The 18,120-nt window shown below is 49.2% G+C and overlaps 7 protein-coding genes across 7 annotated transcripts; 3 read left to right on the top strand and 4 right to left on the bottom strand.

Annotated features, from left to right (window-relative positions):
• Positions 1–1,321: 1,321 nt before the first annotated feature.
• preB (alpha-factor pheromone receptor STE2) lies at positions 1,322–2,500 on the top strand (the record flags this gene model as incomplete). Its single annotated transcript, XM_057155620.1, has 1 exon — positions 1,322–2,500. The coding sequence occupies one exon, from the start codon at positions 1,322–1,324 to the stop codon at positions 2,498–2,500; it is 1,179 nt and encodes a 392-aa protein (XP_057006750.1).
• A 374-nt stretch (positions 2,501–2,874) lies between these two features.
• Positions 2,875–4,242, bottom strand: N7473_009680 (S-adenosyl-L-methionine-dependent methyltransferase; the record flags this gene model as incomplete). Its single annotated transcript, XM_057155619.1, has 6 exons — positions 2,875–2,976; positions 3,064–3,188; positions 3,253–3,463; positions 3,521–3,701; positions 3,758–3,887; positions 3,942–4,242. The coding sequence occupies 6 exons, from the start codon at positions 4,240–4,242 to the stop codon at positions 2,875–2,877; spliced, it is 1,050 nt and encodes a 349-aa protein (XP_057006749.1).
• A 1,749-nt stretch (positions 4,243–5,991) lies between these two features.
• On the bottom strand, positions 5,992–6,567 carry N7473_009679 (uncharacterized protein; the record flags this gene model as incomplete). Its single annotated transcript, XM_057155618.1, has 2 exons — positions 5,992–6,155; positions 6,270–6,567. 2 exons carry the CDS (start codon positions 6,565–6,567, stop codon positions 5,992–5,994), a joined length of 462 nt encoding a protein of 153 aa, XP_057006748.1.
• A 49-nt stretch (positions 6,568–6,616) lies between these two features.
• Positions 6,617–8,460, bottom strand: N7473_009678 (amphiphysin). Its single transcript, XM_057155617.1, has 3 exons — positions 8,052–8,460; positions 6,955–7,971; positions 6,617–6,893 (listed from the first exon to the last, which is right to left on the bottom strand). The coding sequence occupies exons 1-3, from the start codon at positions 8,233–8,235 to the stop codon at positions 6,871–6,873; spliced, it is 1,224 nt and encodes a 407-aa protein (XP_057006747.1). The 5' UTR covers positions 8,236–8,460; the 3' UTR covers positions 6,617–6,870.
• Positions 8,461–9,585: 1,125 nt separating this feature from the next.
• On the top strand, positions 9,586–11,372 carry N7473_009677 (IscS subfamily cysteine desulfurase; the record flags this gene model as incomplete). The annotated part of the gene is made up of 2 exons (XM_057155616.1): positions 9,586–10,698; positions 10,950–11,372. The coding sequence occupies 2 exons, from the start codon at positions 9,586–9,588 to the stop codon at positions 11,370–11,372; spliced, it is 1,536 nt and encodes a 511-aa protein (XP_057006746.1).
• Positions 11,373–11,616: 244 nt separating this feature from the next.
• On the bottom strand, positions 11,617–13,451 carry N7473_009676 (uncharacterized protein). Its single transcript, XM_057155615.1, has 5 exons — positions 12,897–13,451; positions 12,695–12,796; positions 12,424–12,645; positions 12,221–12,363; positions 11,617–12,147 (listed from the first exon to the last, which is right to left on the bottom strand). The coding sequence occupies exons 1-5, from the start codon at positions 13,098–13,100 to the stop codon at positions 11,700–11,702; spliced, it is 1,119 nt and encodes a 372-aa protein (XP_057006745.1). The 5' UTR covers positions 13,101–13,451; the 3' UTR covers positions 11,617–11,699.
• Positions 13,452–14,988: 1,537 nt separating this feature from the next.
• On the top strand, positions 14,989–16,799 carry N7473_009675 (putative GABA permease; the record flags this gene model as incomplete). Its single annotated transcript, XM_057155614.1, has 4 exons — positions 14,989–15,132; positions 15,219–15,289; positions 15,385–15,962; positions 16,018–16,799. The coding sequence occupies 4 exons, from the start codon at positions 14,989–14,991 to the stop codon at positions 16,797–16,799; spliced, it is 1,575 nt and encodes a 524-aa protein (XP_057006744.1).
• Positions 16,800–18,120: the final 1,321 nt, after the last annotated feature.

Here is an 18,120-nt window from a genome sequence, read left to right as displayed (position 1 = left end):
AGTATAGGGTAATCTCCCTTTTATACGTTGATCCTGATTTCTAAGCTACGAAAAGTTTGCGGCATCGTGGCAGGGAGACCCGCTGTGGTCCCAAGCCAAAACATTATGATAGTAACGTTTGATTTCAAAGAACTCATGAGATCAATGGTCAAGGCACTGAAAAATCCCCCCTGGGGGGCCTCGGAGAGAAGTCCTATTCGCTGCAGAGCTCAATAGTCCCCTGTTTGTCAGCACTCTAAAATATCAGCTCTTTAAGTATGTAGAATGCGTAGAATTGAAGAATATGAAAGTCTCCGAGGAGAGTGGGTCGGGACAATTGGCCCCCGATGATGAGGTGGCGGCGTTGAAATTATACTGGGCGATAGATCGATGGTTGTACGAGGAGATGATGATTAGAAATGGTCGGATAATTCAGTTGCACAGGGTTATGATGTTGAGGATATCCTGGATTCTGCTGCATGGGAGTACATGGATTGTACATAATCATAAGCTTAAAATGGGGGAAAATTAATTTTCTGAAAACCGCCTCAAAAGGTAATCAAGTAGAGATCACGTGATTACCACGGGATGCAGTATAACTCAGCAACTTCGCAGATCAACACATCAACTGCAAACCGTGCTGATCTATCACATCTTACTCTTTGGTCGCAGAGGAAGAAGTAGATGATTGACAGAGTTGGTGGCTGTCCAGATCAGTCTCCAGGCAAGATGGAACTTTTGGCGTCTGTCATCCCATTCTCGCCCAGCAACAGACAATATGAGAGTTAACCACCATGCAATTTCTCTCCAAACTCTAAAAGCCGAACCCATCGCGATGATTCTCTGGTATGAGAAGTGTTCTCATCATGGAAAAACCCAGACCCGGTAGGCATCCACTCACAGACTGGCAAACTGAGCTTTTCTGCCTACGTTGATGCCTATTGGCTTGTTGAGCCTCTGGCTTTGTTCCGTCTTGATATTGTTCTCCCGCCCCACTTAGTATTGTTCTCCCCACCTCGATCTGCCTTGACCACCACCACCTCTCAGGATCGTTCCCAAAGGCAAAAGTACATTCAATCTGGCATTGTTTGTTTCGGCTTCAGTATGCCACAGCTAGACAATCTCGCCCGTTGCCTGCAACATTGTTGCTCAGGATCTTGCCTACTTCACCCTGAGCCATGCTCGTCCTCCTTGAATTCTTATATAGTTCACGTTGATCGAGAACTTCATCCCTTGACATTGACGAACATACACATGAACCAAGATTTATTCTCCAATATCAGCTTTTCTCAAACGCTGCGAGCGCATGAAAATCCTAGACGGATATCTTACCAACATCGAGATGGCGAGCTTTGAAGCCTACACCAAAACTCACCCTGAAAGACTGCCCGACTTCGACCCTTTCACGCAGAGCTTCAACTTGAGCTATCCAGATGGCCACACATTCACCGTGTCCGTGACCGATGTGGATGTCTTCATACAGTACAATGTCCGAATCTGCATCAACTACGGGTCCCAATTCGGCGCCTCGATCGTGCTCTTCGTGATCCTCCTGCTTCTGACCCGACGTGAGAAGCGCGCATCGTCCGTATTCCTCCTCAACTCCTTTGCCTTGCTTTTCAACATCATCCGGCTACTTCTACAGTTGATTCATTTCACCACCGGATTCGAGCACTTCTACCCATACTTCTCCCTGGACTACTCGAACGTGCCGCGCAGTGCATATGCCATCTCCATTACGGGCAGTGTCTTCGAATCGCTTGTTGTGGCATTCATCGAGGCATCGCTGGTAATTCAAGTGCAGGTGGTATGTGCGACCATTCGTCGCCGCTACCGATGGCCACTGATGGCTCTGTCGGTTGCTGTGGCTTTAGCCACTATCGCATTCCGTCTGGCGTGGATGGTGGAGAATTGCATCGCAATCATGGAGCTCTCCTACATGGACACAATTTGGTGGCTGGAAAGTGCCTGCAACATCGTCATCACCGTCAGCGTGTGCTTCTTCTGTGCCGTCTTCGTCACCAAACTTGGCTTTGCCCTTCGCCAGCGCCGTCGACTTGGAGTGCGCGATTTTGGTCCCATGAAGATTATCTTTGTCTGTGGATGTCAGACACTGACCATACCTGCCATTTTCTCCATCACCCAATACTTTGTCGTCTTCCCCGAGTTGTCCTCCAATCTATTGACTCTCGTGGCCATCTCCCTGCCCTTGTCGTCCATCTGGGCGGGCGCCCATCTCGACCAAGGTCGACACAGCGATACCCAGCCCCTACACCGTCGCAATCTCTGGCGTGGTCTTGCATTCGGAGTCAACAGCACCACCCTCAACAACACTGCCTCGGAGAAACATATGACTTCATCCGGGATGACGGCTAGCACTGCTGCTCAGACACTCTGCTACTCGGATCAGCCTTTGAGCATGCTCAGCAAGGGATCGCATGATTCCTTGGACCCTCATGGAATTTGTGTCGAGCATGACATCTCCATTGACACTGTCCAACGGAAGCATTCTATGGTTTGAAAGACTGTTTCTACCCACGCAGCTTGGCATTCGGGGCGAGAGCTCCCGGGCCTTTAATAACACTCTTTTTCTTCTCTTCGAATTACTTTCTTGCTGATGATCTCAAGTCCTGACCTGAGATATTTACAATACTTTCATGTGTATTAGCTTTTAGCTTTCCCTCCTCTTATGTACCCAGAATATCTTTTTCTTACTTTCGAATAAATGCCATAAGCAATAGATTCTCCTTTATTCCCAGCCTAAGAACCACATTAAAAGTACCTCAAGCTAATATAGTTGATATATATACAGAAGTACTATTAGGTAAATCTTCGTTTGGCTTCACATGACATCTAGCGATCGAAGTTCCCACCCTTCATACACATCTGCCTACCCTAAGCAATCTCAGCCTCAATAATCATCTCATACTGCTGAGGATCAGGCCAGAACTTTTCGACCTTGAATCCCGACTCAGTCAGTAGCTTCTCCCACGCCCCCTGTATCAGCTCCGAAGCCGACAGCAAGGACATCATATTCACGTCCATTGTGCTCTAGCTGATACTCGCTCCGGTCGGCGGAAGAACAATATCGTAAACAAGGAGCTTCGAGTAGCCCTTCACCATCGCATCTTTGGTATTTTCAAGAAGTAGCCGAGCCTTGTCATCAGGCCAATCGTGGAGAACAGCGTGCATAAAGTAAGCACGGCTCCCTATAGGAGTATGAGTGAGTTCATTCTGCGCAATCTGTTTGAGGGTTTGATTTTTCCTTCTCACCTTTCACTGGCTGCGGCAGGAAAAAGTCATGAGCCATCGCCGTCACCTTCTCATCAACCTGGGCATTGACAATGACATCGAGAAGATCATGTAGGACCAGCGATCCTTTCGGGAGGTCTGGATGCTTTTCAAGGACGCGGGAAATATCGATACCGGTGTTTCCACCGACATCCACCATAAACGGAGATCCATCATTCGAGCTTTGCACCTTCTAGCAGTGTCGTTGTATCGTATACCTCAGTCAGGGGGTCTTCCACGCTGTCCATGCCTCCATATGCCCGGTGAAAGCCTCAAAGTAAGCTGAGCTTTTCTGCAGCCGCCCAAAAAAGTCGAGACCATCCTTGTCGGCCTCTGAGTAGTTGTTCACGTTGATATCTGTGGGTTCTTTGTGAGATGTCTTGGCGAGGTAGGTGGGCAAGTTGTGACCAGCTGCAATGTATTGATATGTTCTAGATAAAGAGGACTGATTAGCCTGAGATGTGGCTTTTCGGAGGAATTTACTCACGCTGCTTGAAGGGAGGCGCGAACTTTGGTACTATCATCACCGATAGCATATGAAAATGGAGTAGGTTTGAATTTGCCCTCTGCTCTCTCCTCGACCACGTTGAAAGCCGCTAGTAAGCGAAACAATCGACCTATCCCTTCGGTAAGCCCTCCTCCAACAGCGACAGCAGACTTTGAAGACATACGCAATAAATTGGTATCCACGGTTGGAGTAGTCAATTCCACAAGCTCATAAATAGATTTCTCACCTCCCCCCACATCAGTCCAAGCCTTCCAAATACCAACATCAATGCACATCTGCAACACCACAAAAACAACCGGATGCTCAAAGCAGAAGCCCCATGCACGTTCGTAGGGTGTCTCGACCCTCACATGCAGTCGACGCGCGGCAGCACGTACTTGAAGACGCTCTACCTCATTGCCGCCAAATGCATCAGGTTGGACTTCGTCCAGAAGAGCAATGGTCTCTTGAGTTCGAGACGACATATTGGTTGGTACCTTTGCGCTTTAGGTGTAAACACGAGGGGTATATGGCGGGGGCGAAACCGGTATACTAAGTGGAATTGCTCTGCTATATATGTCCTTCCTCAATCACCATTGGGGCGATGCACTGAATTTCTAGAAGATTAGTGCTTGTCAAGAACGAGGGGGAGGGGCCAATCTTTGGAGCTAACAGCACTAGCAATCGGCTAATCTCAATTTCGTGGTCAGTTAAAGAACCGAGCGCCGGCTCTAAACCAGTGTGTAGCTTTCAAGACAAAGGAGATAGAGCGCCCGACTGGGTTCATGGCCCCCATCAATGCCAAGTGACTACATCATAGAACGATACGAATGTTGATAGAGTACTGCCGTTGGTTTCGGCACACCCGCGCAGGGAGTACTGCATTACAATTGACTAGCTAGTTTAGCATACCACGAAATTGCAAGCCGTGTACATACTGAACAACTAGAATTTATAAAGTACCACAGGCAATAACTGGGGTTACATGAGCATTCTGTCATCGAGGCGAGTGGGAAGCCGTTCCCCAAGGATACCGTGGTGAGGTATAACACGAATAATACAAGTGACGAGAATATCCTTCAGGGCGCTGCTGGGATCCAGAGGACGGAAGAGTATTCACTTAGCTATGAGCCGTTCCCGAAGAAGTCTTAGCGGAGAGATGTTCATCTTGGAGGATCTGACTTTCTGTGGCGTTCCTATGGTAGACTACAAGCAAGCCAAAATCTTTTGTTGAATGAAAATATGGATTATCCGGAATCAGCTACCCTCACACACGTGCTTATATCCAAAAAGCTCATTGAGAGTGAGTATTCATCAAAATATCTGACCCATTTATTCACGGACTTCTCTGATCGTATGTATACCTTCACTCCAAACTTCCAGACTTGATCCAAAACCAAGTTCGAGGTGGATTGACCCGGGACAGATACCTCTCTCAGAACAACAAAGTCGGCATCGGCACCGCACGTAATGTTCCCTTACGATCTGACAGACCAAGAACTGCAGCCGGCCTCGATGTCACAGCTTGGAGTGCAACAGGTATAGACGCACCAGTCCACCGACGGAAGTTATTTAGACACTGGAGGAGAGTCACACAGCTAGAAAATTTTCCTTCAGCATTATGAAGCAGGCAATAACCAGAGGTGGAGGGGATTTGGGTCATACCTTCCTGCAATAATATCAGTCCCTTCGAGAGTAACCGAAACGCCCTTTTTCGTACGTCGTCGCGTAAGGCAATCAATCGTCCCATCCTGGCCACCCAGAAGCAACAAGGCATCAGTCACCAGGACGAGACCATCCAGATGCATCAGATGTGCCAACCGGATACTAGCCGGGTGAACATGAGTACCATCGGCAATGAGACTGAAGTACGTACGGGATGACTCAAATTCGCATCTTCTCCGTCCCGATCTTGTTCCAAGATTTTATTTTCATTTTGCGGATTCACATCCGTTGCTCCACCTAGCATTCCAAGTGGTCCAGGCTGACGATGATGATGACCATTCATCTGATTATACAAATGCGTGATCATCCTTGCACCCGCGTCAATGCCAGCTCTGGACTGTTGATAGTTCGCTACCGTACGGCCAATACTCATGATAATTCCCGCTTGACTGAGTTGTTTGATCGTCTCCAATGCACCCGGTCGCTCTGTAGCGATGGTGATCATGCGAACATGAGATGGTATTGATCCGGGGCTGGCCTGTTGCGAGATCTCATCCGGATTGACCAGATTACTTCTCCATAGGCATCCAAGACACGCTTTGGGTCACTTGTTGTTCCAGACGCATGGACAGCAGTGGGTAGATGGACACCCATTCGATGATGCGCGAAGAAAGGTCCTTCGCAATGAGCACCAAGGGACTCGGGACTCTGAAGGGCCCAAGAATGGTAGGTTCTGGAGTATATGATCGTCTTTAGCGTGTTTCTTCAATGTAGTAAAGAAATATGTGTATTGTACTGCTAGAATAATAACGGAAACTGACCTGATGATATCTTTCTGGCAACTGACTGGTCATTGTAGGCAGGAAGCTCGTTGTCCCTGTCGTGATGAGCTTCCTTCGGACATCCCGGTACCGCTCAGTGTACGACAGGCCAGTATGATCGCTGGCGCTACCTTCAGAAAAATCAAATCCATAAGCGCCATTTATCTGCAGATCTAAGAACCCGGGAGCCACAATACGATCCTCGAGATCGATGGCTGATGCCGATGGAGCGGGGTTAGGTGGGGGAACGAAGACACCAGTTTTCGGGTCAAAGCACAAGTAAGTCTCCAGAGAGCAGTTGATCGTCGTGGGCAAGACGAGCATTGATAAGATGGAAAAGATGAGACAAGGTCCACAAGAGAGTGTGTCAGTGGTCAGGAGAGATAAATGGATATTGATTATGTCGGTAGGATGTACCCTCCAACCATAACTGGGTCCGACGTCGCATCGGTTTCATCACCATATCCGCAAGGCTGAACTAGCAAAACATTAACGAAGGTTATGTACATAACACACGGAACGCTCTATGTTATAGAACCAGGATGCGCCAAGAAAAAGAAGAGCAACACAATCAGAAGAGAAAAGCGAAAGAGCTAAAAACGAAACACATGGGATGTCCTCCACATGCTATTGTAACTGGACATAGTTTGCTGGAGAAGATTGTCAGTAAGTGCATAAACTCAAACAGAGATTGGGCGACAAGATCCTTACCTGGGAATTGACCTTCCCGACCATCGACTCGCCCGGTCCACCACTCATTCTGGTTGTCTGTCCGGGTCACAATTTCAATCACATCACCAGCAGAGAATCCAAGATCGCCATGCGCTTGGGCTTCATAATCGTAGAGAGCGACCACCGTCTCAACGGGCTTGCTGAGGTGCGCGGGCTTCGCCCGTGGAGGTGGCGGAGCAGGCTTGCCCTTTGCTGCAGCGGAGAAGCTGCCCGTTGGGCTGGGAGTGGCAGCAGAGGAGTATGGAGGTGGAGGGTTATCGGAAGCGGTTGAAGATGCACGTCCACGGCCAGCCTTGGCCTCGGAGGCCTTCAGCGAGCTCACCTTCGAGTTCGTCCGGCCGAGTCCTTTCGTCTTGAAGTGCACGATAAGCAAGGCCTCGGCACGTTCCTGGACATCGCCACGCTTTTGCTCAAAGGCCTCCTCGACGTCGAGAGCGAGATTGAAATAGCTGATGTTCATGCCCTGCATCTTCTCATGTAGCGTATAGAAGACGTTGAGTTGCATATAGTAGAAGGACTGGAATAGTGGGCGGATGAACTCCGCCTCGAGCTGGAACAGCTTGGGTAGCTCTTCCTTCAGCAAATCGTTATAGTAGTTGTATTCCTGGGTCGCTTGTTCGACATCGTTCTCCGCCTTGTACAAGGCCTTCTCATCCTTGAGCGACTTGTCCTTCTTATCCTGCAGCTTCTTCAGCGATGCGCGATGGCGATCGTAATCCAGCTTCTTATGGTCGCGCTTGACGGCGACCTTGCGGATCACCTTGATCACCTCGAGCAGTTGATCGGCAGGGCTGATGACTCGGCTCTCAATCATGTCCAGCTCTGGGGCGAGAGACTCTTGCAATTCCCGCACGATCGCCTCATAGTCTTCGCAGGCCTGAATACCCTCGGGATTTCCTTCAAATATGTAAGAGTCGGGATCGGAGGCACGACCGGAGATGGGCTTGTAGAGTTCGGCAATTGCTTTTGAGAATTCGATCTGGTGGCTTAACATGCCTGGGCAAGCAGTCAGCAAATTTTGTGCGTCGCTCAGCCCGGCCGAGATCAGCGGGAGTGCCGGAGGGAGCCTTTCGTACCGTTGATAGCTTCGAAGTACTTCTTAGATTCATCATGGAGCTTTTTGGTTTCCTTCTCAAGCTCGTCGAAGCGACGCTCGGCATCGGTATAGACGGCATCCTTGGTGTGTTCACCGATGTTGAACTTGACCTTGAGCTGCTGCGGGGCACGCACGATGCTCTTCTGAAAACCCTTGAAACTCATGATGGCGTGTGGGGGGAGATGATCGTTCAAGGAAGATTGGTGAAAGAAGAGAAGAAGGAAAGAGAGAGCAGGCGGAAATGCCAAGGGTGGGGGGGAGGAGTTCAAGTTACGAGATGGGGGAATTATTGCGGCCTTGCCGTTCCCAACCTTGACTTTGCTAGTCGCTCTTCAACTATGACATAAGACTCTCCCCCGGGTGCCCGGGAGCTGACGGTTGCCTGTGGCTTGTGGCTGTGCCTCCCGATCGTGAGGATCGGCTGTTGCGCCCTATGGTTCTGGAGAATTCACCGATGTGTATGGCTAGAAATTAGCAATGACGAATACTCTGGCCCTCGGACCCCTTCTAGAGATACCATAATTATCCCGTTTGTGCTGCCCCATTGTGGCGCATATTACTACACGAACCGGACAGGCACCAGAATTCCCAGTATAATACTACAGACTCCATAGGGCTGTCTAAGAATTATTCACGTGATGATCAATTGCTACTGTAGTTACCTGTAGAAATTAGATCTTTCAATCACCCATGATCCACTTTTCCGTCCAAGAGCTGATGCGAAGAATCGTCCGCAATTCCCCTCGACAGACGAATATTACAACTGGCAATCTAATAACGAGCGTCGACTCATACTGCCGTTCGAAATTGGCGATAATGGGTCTGCTCGAAGCAGCAATGGTCTTCCATTTATCAAATGTGTTGGGAGAAATATCCCTTGGAAATTGAACCTTTTAATTCAATTGCAAATTTGCAATCCATTGGCAACTGTCTGAGACTGTCAATCCAGACTGCGAAGTCCTTGGTGTGCACGGCTCTTGAGACTCTCTTGAAAGTGACATTTTCAGCGCATGGCTAAACTGTACCCACGAATATCTAGCACTCGGGGACTTAGGCCGAACTTGTATCATTTCCAGAATGGGAGAATCACTAATAGTGATCTACAGCCGAGACGTGCTTCATAGTCTCCGGCCCGAGGAATATACTCGAAACGACAAAGTCGTAGTTTTCGATTCTGAAAAGGCTACAGCAAGCCGTCCCGTGGAATGACCTTGATCTGGGTCTCATCTTTTACTACTATTACTATCAATCTCTCCATCCATGTCGATAGTACTGGACACTATGTTTGAACTAATTCATCGTGATGCAATGACATAATGTCCAGCTTCATCAGCTTCTTCCTGCCTCAGGCTGCCGCGCGGAGTACCGCGGAGAAACCCAGACTCCGAGCTCCCAAACGGGAAATCCCCGAGTTTATCGGAAAATGTCACCGCCCGGCATCACCCAGCCTTGGGCTTCCTTCTTCTTTCCTGTCCCTTCACTTGCAGTACATTACTCCATATATCATCACCATAATGTCTGCTGCTGGCTCTGCTGCTTGGAGACAGGCATCCCGTGCCTGCTCAAGGCGTCTCTCCTCACAAGGTACCTGGATTGCCCCCCGCCGCGCCCTTGCCACCCCCGGCGTGCGCGGTGCCCGCTCCTATGTCACCGAAACCAAGGCCGGACAAGCTCAGGTCAACGTCGAGACCGCCATCAAAGAGGAACAGAAGTCGTTTATGAAGAAGACCGGTGTTGCGCCTCAGAATGTCAACCTGCCCGGCTCCGGAACCTCGGCCGACGCCGCCATGAGTCCCTCCGCTGGCATCCTCAAACAAGCTACTGTGATGGACCAGGGAACTCGTCCCATCTACCTCGACATGCAAGCGACAACCCCCCTCGATCCCCGTGTTCTCGACGCCATGCTCCCCTACCTCACCGGTATCTACGGTAACCCCCACTCGCGTACCCACGCTTACGGATGGGAGTCGGAGAAGGCTGTTGAGGAAGCCCGTGAGCACATCGCCAAGCTGATCGGTGCCGACCCGAAGGAGATCATCTTTACTAGTGGTGCGACCGAGAGTAACAACATGAGTCTGAAGGGTGTTGCGCGCTTCTTTGGCCGCTCAGGGAAGAAGAAGCACATCATCACCACCCAGACAGAGCACAAGTGTGTCTTGGACAGCTGTCGGCACTTGCAGGATGAGGGCTTTGAGGTGACTTACCTGCCCGTCCAGAGTAACGGTCTCATTCGGATGGAGGACTTGGAGGCCGCCATGCGCCCGGACACTGCTATCGTCAGTATCATGGCCGTCAACAATGAGATTGGTGTGATTCAGCCCATGGAGCAGATTGGCAAGCTGTGCCGGTCCAAGAAAGTCTTCTTCCACACCGATGGTGCCCAGGCCGTCGGAAAGATCCCTCTGGATGTGAACAAGTTGAACATTGACCTCATGTCCATCTCCAGCCACAAGATCTACGGCCCCAAGGGTGTCGGTGCCTGCTACGTCCGCCGTCGTCCTCGTGTCCGTCTGGAACCTATTATCTCGGGTGGTGGACAGGAGAGAGGTTTACGCAGTGGAACTCTGGCTCCCCACTTGATTGTCGGCTTTGGTGAGGCTTGCCGCCTCGCCGCGCAGGATATGGAGGTAAGACTCGCATTTCTTTGGTTTCCCCCGCGATTTCTCTCGATCAACCCAAATGCTTTATGATTATACACTGCATGAGAATCGTCAGATAGGCCTTGGGCTGTAGCTTCATTTTCCCACTGGGGAATTTGCTCAAGGTCGATGACGCCGTTGCAGGGGTAATGAAATGGTTCAGAATTTACTTTGCAAGGGGCAACACCAGGCTGGTTATCAAGGAAATTGCAAATGCTAACTTTTATCCCACCATCTAGTACGATACCAAGCATGTGGAGCGTCTCTCCAAGCGCCTCTCAGAGAGCCTGCTCGCCATGGAGCACACCACCCTGAACGGTGACCCCGAGCACCACTACCCCGGCTGTGTGAACATCTCGTTCGCCTATGTCGAGGGTGAGTCTCTCCTGATGGCTCTCAAGGATATTGCTCTGTCTTCCGGTAGTGCCTGCACTTCTGCCTCCCTGGAGCCCAGCTATGTCCTGCGTGCCCTTGGAAGCAGCGACGAGAGCGCCCATAGCAGTATCCGTTTCGGTATTGGTCGTTTCACTTCCGATGCCGAGATCGACTACGTCCTCAAGGCTGTCCAGGATCGCGTGCACTTCTTGCGTGAGCTGAGCCCCCTCTGGGAGCTGGTCCAGGAGGGCATTGACTTGAACACGATTGAGTGGAGCCAACACTAATCTGGTTCTTTCAATTTTATCTATCTGCATGACTCCGTTTGGCATTAATACTCTCGCTGGAGAAAACTCAAAAGTCTCCTCGGATATGGCGTTGAAATTTTTGGTGTAACAATAACAACCCTTTGTACAGAATGCAAATACTCCCATCTTTAACAAGTAAAAGTATCTCGAAAGCTATACGCATCTTGGCCGTTGCACACTAGTTCTCTTCTGGCTGCCAACTAGAGCCACACAGTACAGTCTCCTGAAATCTCCCAGTCTAACTGGTCCATTCTATTCATTAGTTATATTATGTATTAACATTCAAACCGGAAAATCCCAACACATTCACCCGGGTGAACTTGTTCTCGCATTCCCCTGCTCAGCCAATTCTATTGATTCATCTGTCACATCCAAATGCACCGTTTTCAAGATATGCAAGCCTCGCCCATCAGCCTGATCAAGAATCGGATCTTCCTCCCGCTCCCACCCTTTCAACCGATCTGCACTCGCCGAACTATGTGGTCCCATCTTATTCGATGCAGATGCCGTATTTCCCGAGGCGAATTGCTTCGACTTTGGCCGAGACCCGGACGTCCCGTCTGTATAGGAGAGGCCATTTTTGTCCTCGAATACGGCGATGAAGGATTTGAGAAATGCGGATATGAGGCAGACGACGCAGATGGCGATGTATATCTCGGTTGTGATGGTGGAGTATGCGCCGAGGAGGATTGGGTCGTCGGAGATGATTTGTTTGTTTACGTAGTAGAGTCGAATGGCGGCGAGGGGAATCAGTCTGGTAGATAGAGAGATAGGGTCAGTCGGTTCATGGAATTTGTTTGCGAAAACATCAAGTGTACAAAACTCACAAGACTCGACTTTCCAAGGTGACTCCCACCATCAGCTTCTTCTGCAATGATATTTGGATTTTGTGGATGGCGAGTCCAGCGTATAGAAATAGCAGGATCTCAGTGACGATATCAAAGACTGTAATTGCGATCCAGCGGGGGAACTATAACATGGTCAATACTCTGATATTTGCTTCGTCTCGCGTATTGTCTCAATCACTTACCAAAGTACTGCACTGAGCAGCACTGATATCGTACCAGGGCTTATCGCTGCAGCGAACAGCCAGTAGTATCACAGACAGAATCGTCCAAATAATCATCACACCGAGAATGCTCCGAATGAGCCGAAGGTTCATCTGTGAGAAGAGAGTTTCGTAGAATAGGCTGGAGGTGATTTTTGAAAAGCCTAGGACCAGCACTGAGAGGATCTCTGCCGCATATGCGGTCTGCTTTATTGTCAGTGTCAATACCTCAGGCAGTATTCACTCGACTTACCTTGAGCATAGGCTCATCTGTGACAGTGAGAAAATCTGTCCGAACTCCCCAGCCTTGATGCACTTGGGAAAGTACCACCGCGATTTGAACAAATGCTACAATCTAATTTTCAAATGATTAATTGGACTCCAAGAAGGGAGAGGGGTAGACAAGATGCTGAGCATCGCATGCCAAGGGATGGATAGACCTTGGATCGACCTACCACAAGTATGCCAAATAGAAGATCATCTCGTTGGAAGATATGTCTCTGAGCCGCAGAATAGATGCGAGCCGCCAGAGAAGATAGTACCAAAACCAAGGTAAACGAGGTCATGATCACGATCAACGCGCCATGATTATCCTCATTATCCGTCGTAAGAGGAGGACTCACCCCCGAAGGCAGCGGCGTTGGCGAAGCCATCGACATGGCTGGCTAACAAGTAGCAACAGCAATAGCACCAACAACAAATAAACACAGCATGGACCGGAAGCCCGGAGTAGGATGTAAGCTTTTTAATACATCAGAAAAGGATAAGGTGTGATTTTCAGCGCCGGGGCGATCCTCCTTTCCTTGGCCTTTTTTTTCTATTTGTGTTTCGGAGGGTCGGTCATCGAGGGTACAGCCGGGATTCATTGGCTTATTTGCATTAGGCAGGGTTTATGAGAAGGGAGGAGGTGGGGGCCCTAAGCAGGAAAGGTAATGCTGAAGAAGGAGGGCTGGACTCGCTGAAGACTAGGTATTGTTGGCAGTAAGCTGCACAACAATTCCTTAGTCCAGTAATCGGTGGGAAAATGGAACAATTCCCCAAGGGGGCCACGAGGGTTTATCCAATAATTGCCACAACATGGGTATGTGGGATCGGGCGCAAACTAGGGAGATGATGCGTGGTACTTTGCATTTTCTTCGGCCGGGCATGGGATGATGGATGATGGGACTGGTACGCCTAGCCTGATCGGCGTTGTGCATGGGAGTATATCCTGCTAGAGTCTGGTTGGTCTATGGTCTTATTGTAATTATAGAAAGCTATTGTTTGGTACAGCACCTACTCCATCAGGATTCCATATTGGCCATGTTAAATATCTACGATATCTTATATGGCATGATCCATACAGCTATGGCATAAACTATAAGAGTCTACAGTACTTTGTATGGTATACCTCATAATTCACTCATTATATTCCACCCGGGTAAAAACACGGGTCTACGGCAGGTAAGCACATGAGCCCGTGTATGTCGGTGTTGAAGATCAGCTCTTCTTCAGGCGCCGTACATATGCAGGGAGGTAGCCCAGCAAACAAAAGGCTAACCTGGGAAGGTCAACGCCAAGCAAGTTACACCTGAAACTCGCATAGCCCCGAATGGTGGCGCCATGGGCTAGGAAATTAGGGTGTGGTTGTATGGTTTCATCCAAGACAGCTACTCTCTTGCAAAATACTGTATACGGAGTAGTGGCTACACATATACAAGTTCTCAGAACCTTATCACGACTCGGAATGGGGCCATTAGCTTCCCACTTCCAGAGACTTCCAGATACTAAAGAGGGGGCGGGCCTTAGGATCATGTTGCATGCGGCCCTGCAAATAGTTCCCCACATGGTCAACACGCGATGGGAATCGGCTGCTGCGGTCGCAATGTGAGTCGGGCTTTAGCGTTGTAGACCTCTCATCCTCGTGACACGTAAGCTGCCTTGGCATTTATTAGGTGCTTGTCCTGCTTTTCTACCGACCGCGCTCGTCCCGTTTTTTTTTTTTTTAAAGCATGCTCGGACATTCTCAACCATATGGTTGTATATACATGGGCACAACGACGTCAATTTAATATGGGATAGGTGGGCCAAGGCGGGCGGCCCGCGTGTGGACAAGCCATGGTAGTTAGCTAGTCCGAGTGACCTACCAATCTACTTGTTTAGAACAAGCAGGATCGAGGATCGACAACCGGCCCACTAAGTGCAGTCAAGAAACCGAACGAGAACGACTTGCAAGCAGCCAAAGTCATTGATTGTAATACTGTTGTGGCCACTCGGGGGTCAGTAGGCCAGCCCCAGTGGAGAATGCAAATCTTCGAGCACAGTATTCCATTCACACTACTGTACTTCGGTGCATTCTCCGTCAAGTACTTCATTTAGCAAAAAGTTTAATACAATATCAGCGTCCCCCGCTCCATCAATAATAATAATAAATAATATTATATCATCAACTGCCGTGGTCCGCTTCTTTTCTCTGGACCTGTACGCCCTTGTTCTGCCCTTTGTTCACCCCTGCGCAGTCGCCCGGTCGTCGCCAAAACAAAACACAAAACACCTCGATCGCCGACCATGCAGGCCCCTAACAAGTCAACGAGATTGGAGACGATGGATATGGAGGTCCATCCTCTTGATCAAGATGTGCCGCCAACTCAGAAAGGGACCGTCTTGGACGACCATGACATGCAGCGCATGGGAAAAATACAGGAGCTCAAGGTATGTCGGCTTCTTTCAGCCGAAACTGGGCCACGCCCGCCCCCCTGATTGAAGTTGAACCCCTCAATCTCACATTCCTCGACTAGCGAAATATGCGACCGGTGGCTGCCTTGAGTTTTGCTTCGATTCTACAGGCAACATGGGAGTTCATTTTGATGTGAGTTGTCTATGCGGTATACTCGGGCGTGCAAGCAAAGTTGGGAGAAAGAGATACAAGCGCAATGCACTAACAGTGGACTGGACTGTCTTCAGATCGAATGACCAAGGGCTAGAAAATGGCGGTCTACCGGGCATGTTCTGGTCGTATATCTGGACCTTCATCGGATTCGGGTTTATCATCGCCTCCCTCTCGGAAATGGCATCAATGGCGCCAACCTCAGGCGGACAATATCACTGGGTATCCGAGTTTTCGTCCCCGCGACACCAAAAATTCCTCAGTTATATCACGGGTTGGATGTCAGTGTTGGCCTGGCAGGCTGGAGCGGCGTCAGGATCTTTCCTGACTGGAACTATCATCCAGGGTTTGATCAGTGTGCGGAATCCGGAGTACGAACCCAAAAACTGGCAGGGGACTCTGTTTGTGTTTGCGATGGTGTTGGTGATTTACATTGCCAATGTTTACGCCTCGGATCTGATGCCAATTCTGAGTAATCTGCTCATGATTCTGCATGTCCTATCCTGGGCAGTGGTTTTGATAGTGCTGTGGGCGATGGCGCCTCACCAATCCGCCAAGACCGTGTTTGTTACTGGGTGGGAGAATGGGGGAGGTTGGTCCAGTATGGGATTGAGCGTGATGATTGGACAAATCTCCGCTATCTATGGCTCTCTGAGTATGTACTGAAAGGATTGGAGTGATTTTTACAGCATACTAACTGCGGGTGATAGGCTCCGATGCATGTGCCCATATGTCCGAAGAGGTCAAAGATGCTGGCCGATACGTCCCCGTTGCTATTGCGTGGGGATATTTCAGTAACGGTATCATGGCTGCAATCCTGCTAGTCACGTTTCTCTTCTCGCTCCCATCGGTGGAAGATGCATTGAATGATAACACTGGATTCCCATTCATTTATGCCTTCAAAAACGCGACATCGATGGCGGGTGTGAATGGCCTTACCTCGATTATTCTTCTACCAGTCATTTTCAGCAACATCCTCTTCAACGCATCCACATCCCGCCAAACCTTTGCCTTTGCTCGTGACAAGGGCCTCCCATTTTCTCGCTTCATCAGCAAAGTCGATCCAAAGCGTCACATTCCCGTCAACGCCATCGCTCTATCGTGCATCTTCAGCTGTGCCCTTTCTCTTATCAACATCGGATCCTCGACGGCATTCAATGCTATCATCTCGCTTAACGTGGCGGCACTGATGTATACTTATATCATTTCGATCAGCTGCGTCATTTACAAGAAGATCTGGAACCCGGACAGTCTCCCAGCTCGACAGTGGGATATGGGACGGTGGGGACTACCCGTCAACATCATTGCACTCATCTACTCCTGCTTCGCTCTGTTCTGGTCCCTGTGGCCGAGCGAGAGCAGCATCACAGTGGATAATTTCAACTGGAGTGTTGTTATCTTTGGAGGTGTGTTCTTGCTCAGCCTCTTCATGTATGTGGTCAAGGGGCGCAAAGAGTATGATGGTCCGGCTGTTATTGTGCAGCATGGTTAATGGATGGGAATGTACAAAATGATGTTGATAGACTGTTATTTTATTCTTCCATGTTACTTGTACAGACGTTATTGCAAGAATCCCAGGTACAAATCTTCCAATTGGATATTTCTTGGCTCATTTTTTTTTTTTTTTTTTTTTTTTTTTTTTGAAAAGTAGCCGCTCCGTGCCCTATTCAAATCCAAGGGATTTTCATATAGAGGGTTTGATCAACGATAAGGTTCTCGAGGACTTGAAATTGAAGGCCAGTTTCGAATGTGTACTTGCTCGGTATACATCCGATCATCGCAACTGGCTACCGGAGCAGAACACGTTGGATAGTCCACGGCGAGGTTCCTGATTACTGTTTTGACACAGCGTCTAGATGGTGTGCTACACTTGCAGGTTTTGCCCTCACCCATGAGCCACGAGCCGTCGTCTCCTTTGTGCCTGCATCCTTGTGGGCGTTTGCATCCAGAGTGATAGCAAGGAATCGACTTCCATGCCTTGGTAATGTGGCTAACTGAGCATGTTCTTTCGCAACGTCTTCCTTACATACATGTTTGTTTGCGTGTAGAACTCCGCGTATACAACACGATGTGCTAGAGCTGTCGTGATATGCTAGCTCTTTCCCATTACAATCCAAAATTCCATGCTACTAATCCATATGGCCAAAAATCCCCATATTCTCGGTCCGCAAGATCATGAATGAGGCACTCCAAGCAACTGGACGCATCTCTGACTATTTCTACCCTGCACACGAGCAACACGCTCCAAATTCCAAAATTCCCCAGTTCGCGGCCCTGCCGACTCGAACCCTCGACTTTCCATTTCCTACACAACCCATGACCGTGATGGGTTGATCACCTCGTGATCCTCCTCAATGCCGCAGCCAACAAATATCACCACATTTGGGTCCACTAACCCTCTTGAAATGCTTCGAAAATATAATTAGTAGATTCTCCAAATTTCAAAGATTACATTGATATAAAATTTATGAAAAAAAGAAAAAAAAGATGCCCGAGCGATCTGCGCTCGATACCTGCCCACCCACCCAACCCGCACCTCACTTGGGCGTACTTCACTAATCCCATTCTGGAGTTATGCACACTTCATAATAAGCAGTTAGTCAGCATCTGGAATTATGAACGACCACATGGAAGAAAGACACGATGATGCCAGTGAGAATTCAAAGACAGTCTACCATGGGGGAACCTCTCCAACAGGAATATCAATCTTTTTCTCCATGTCATACACCCTATTCCTCCTACTGTCTCCTCCATACAAGCTCAGACTTGACGTTGACACTGCCATCCGCAGGATCGCCACCCCTACGTCTCAC

This window comes from Penicillium subrubescens, assembly GCF_028828155.1.
Source record: "Penicillium subrubescens strain IBT 31985 chromosome Unknown utg000006l_segment0_segment0, whole genome shotgun sequence".
Lineage (NCBI taxonomy): Eukaryota > Fungi > Ascomycota > Eurotiomycetes > Eurotiales > Aspergillaceae > Penicillium > Penicillium subrubescens.
This window is presented reverse-complemented; position numbering and strand designations above follow the sequence as displayed.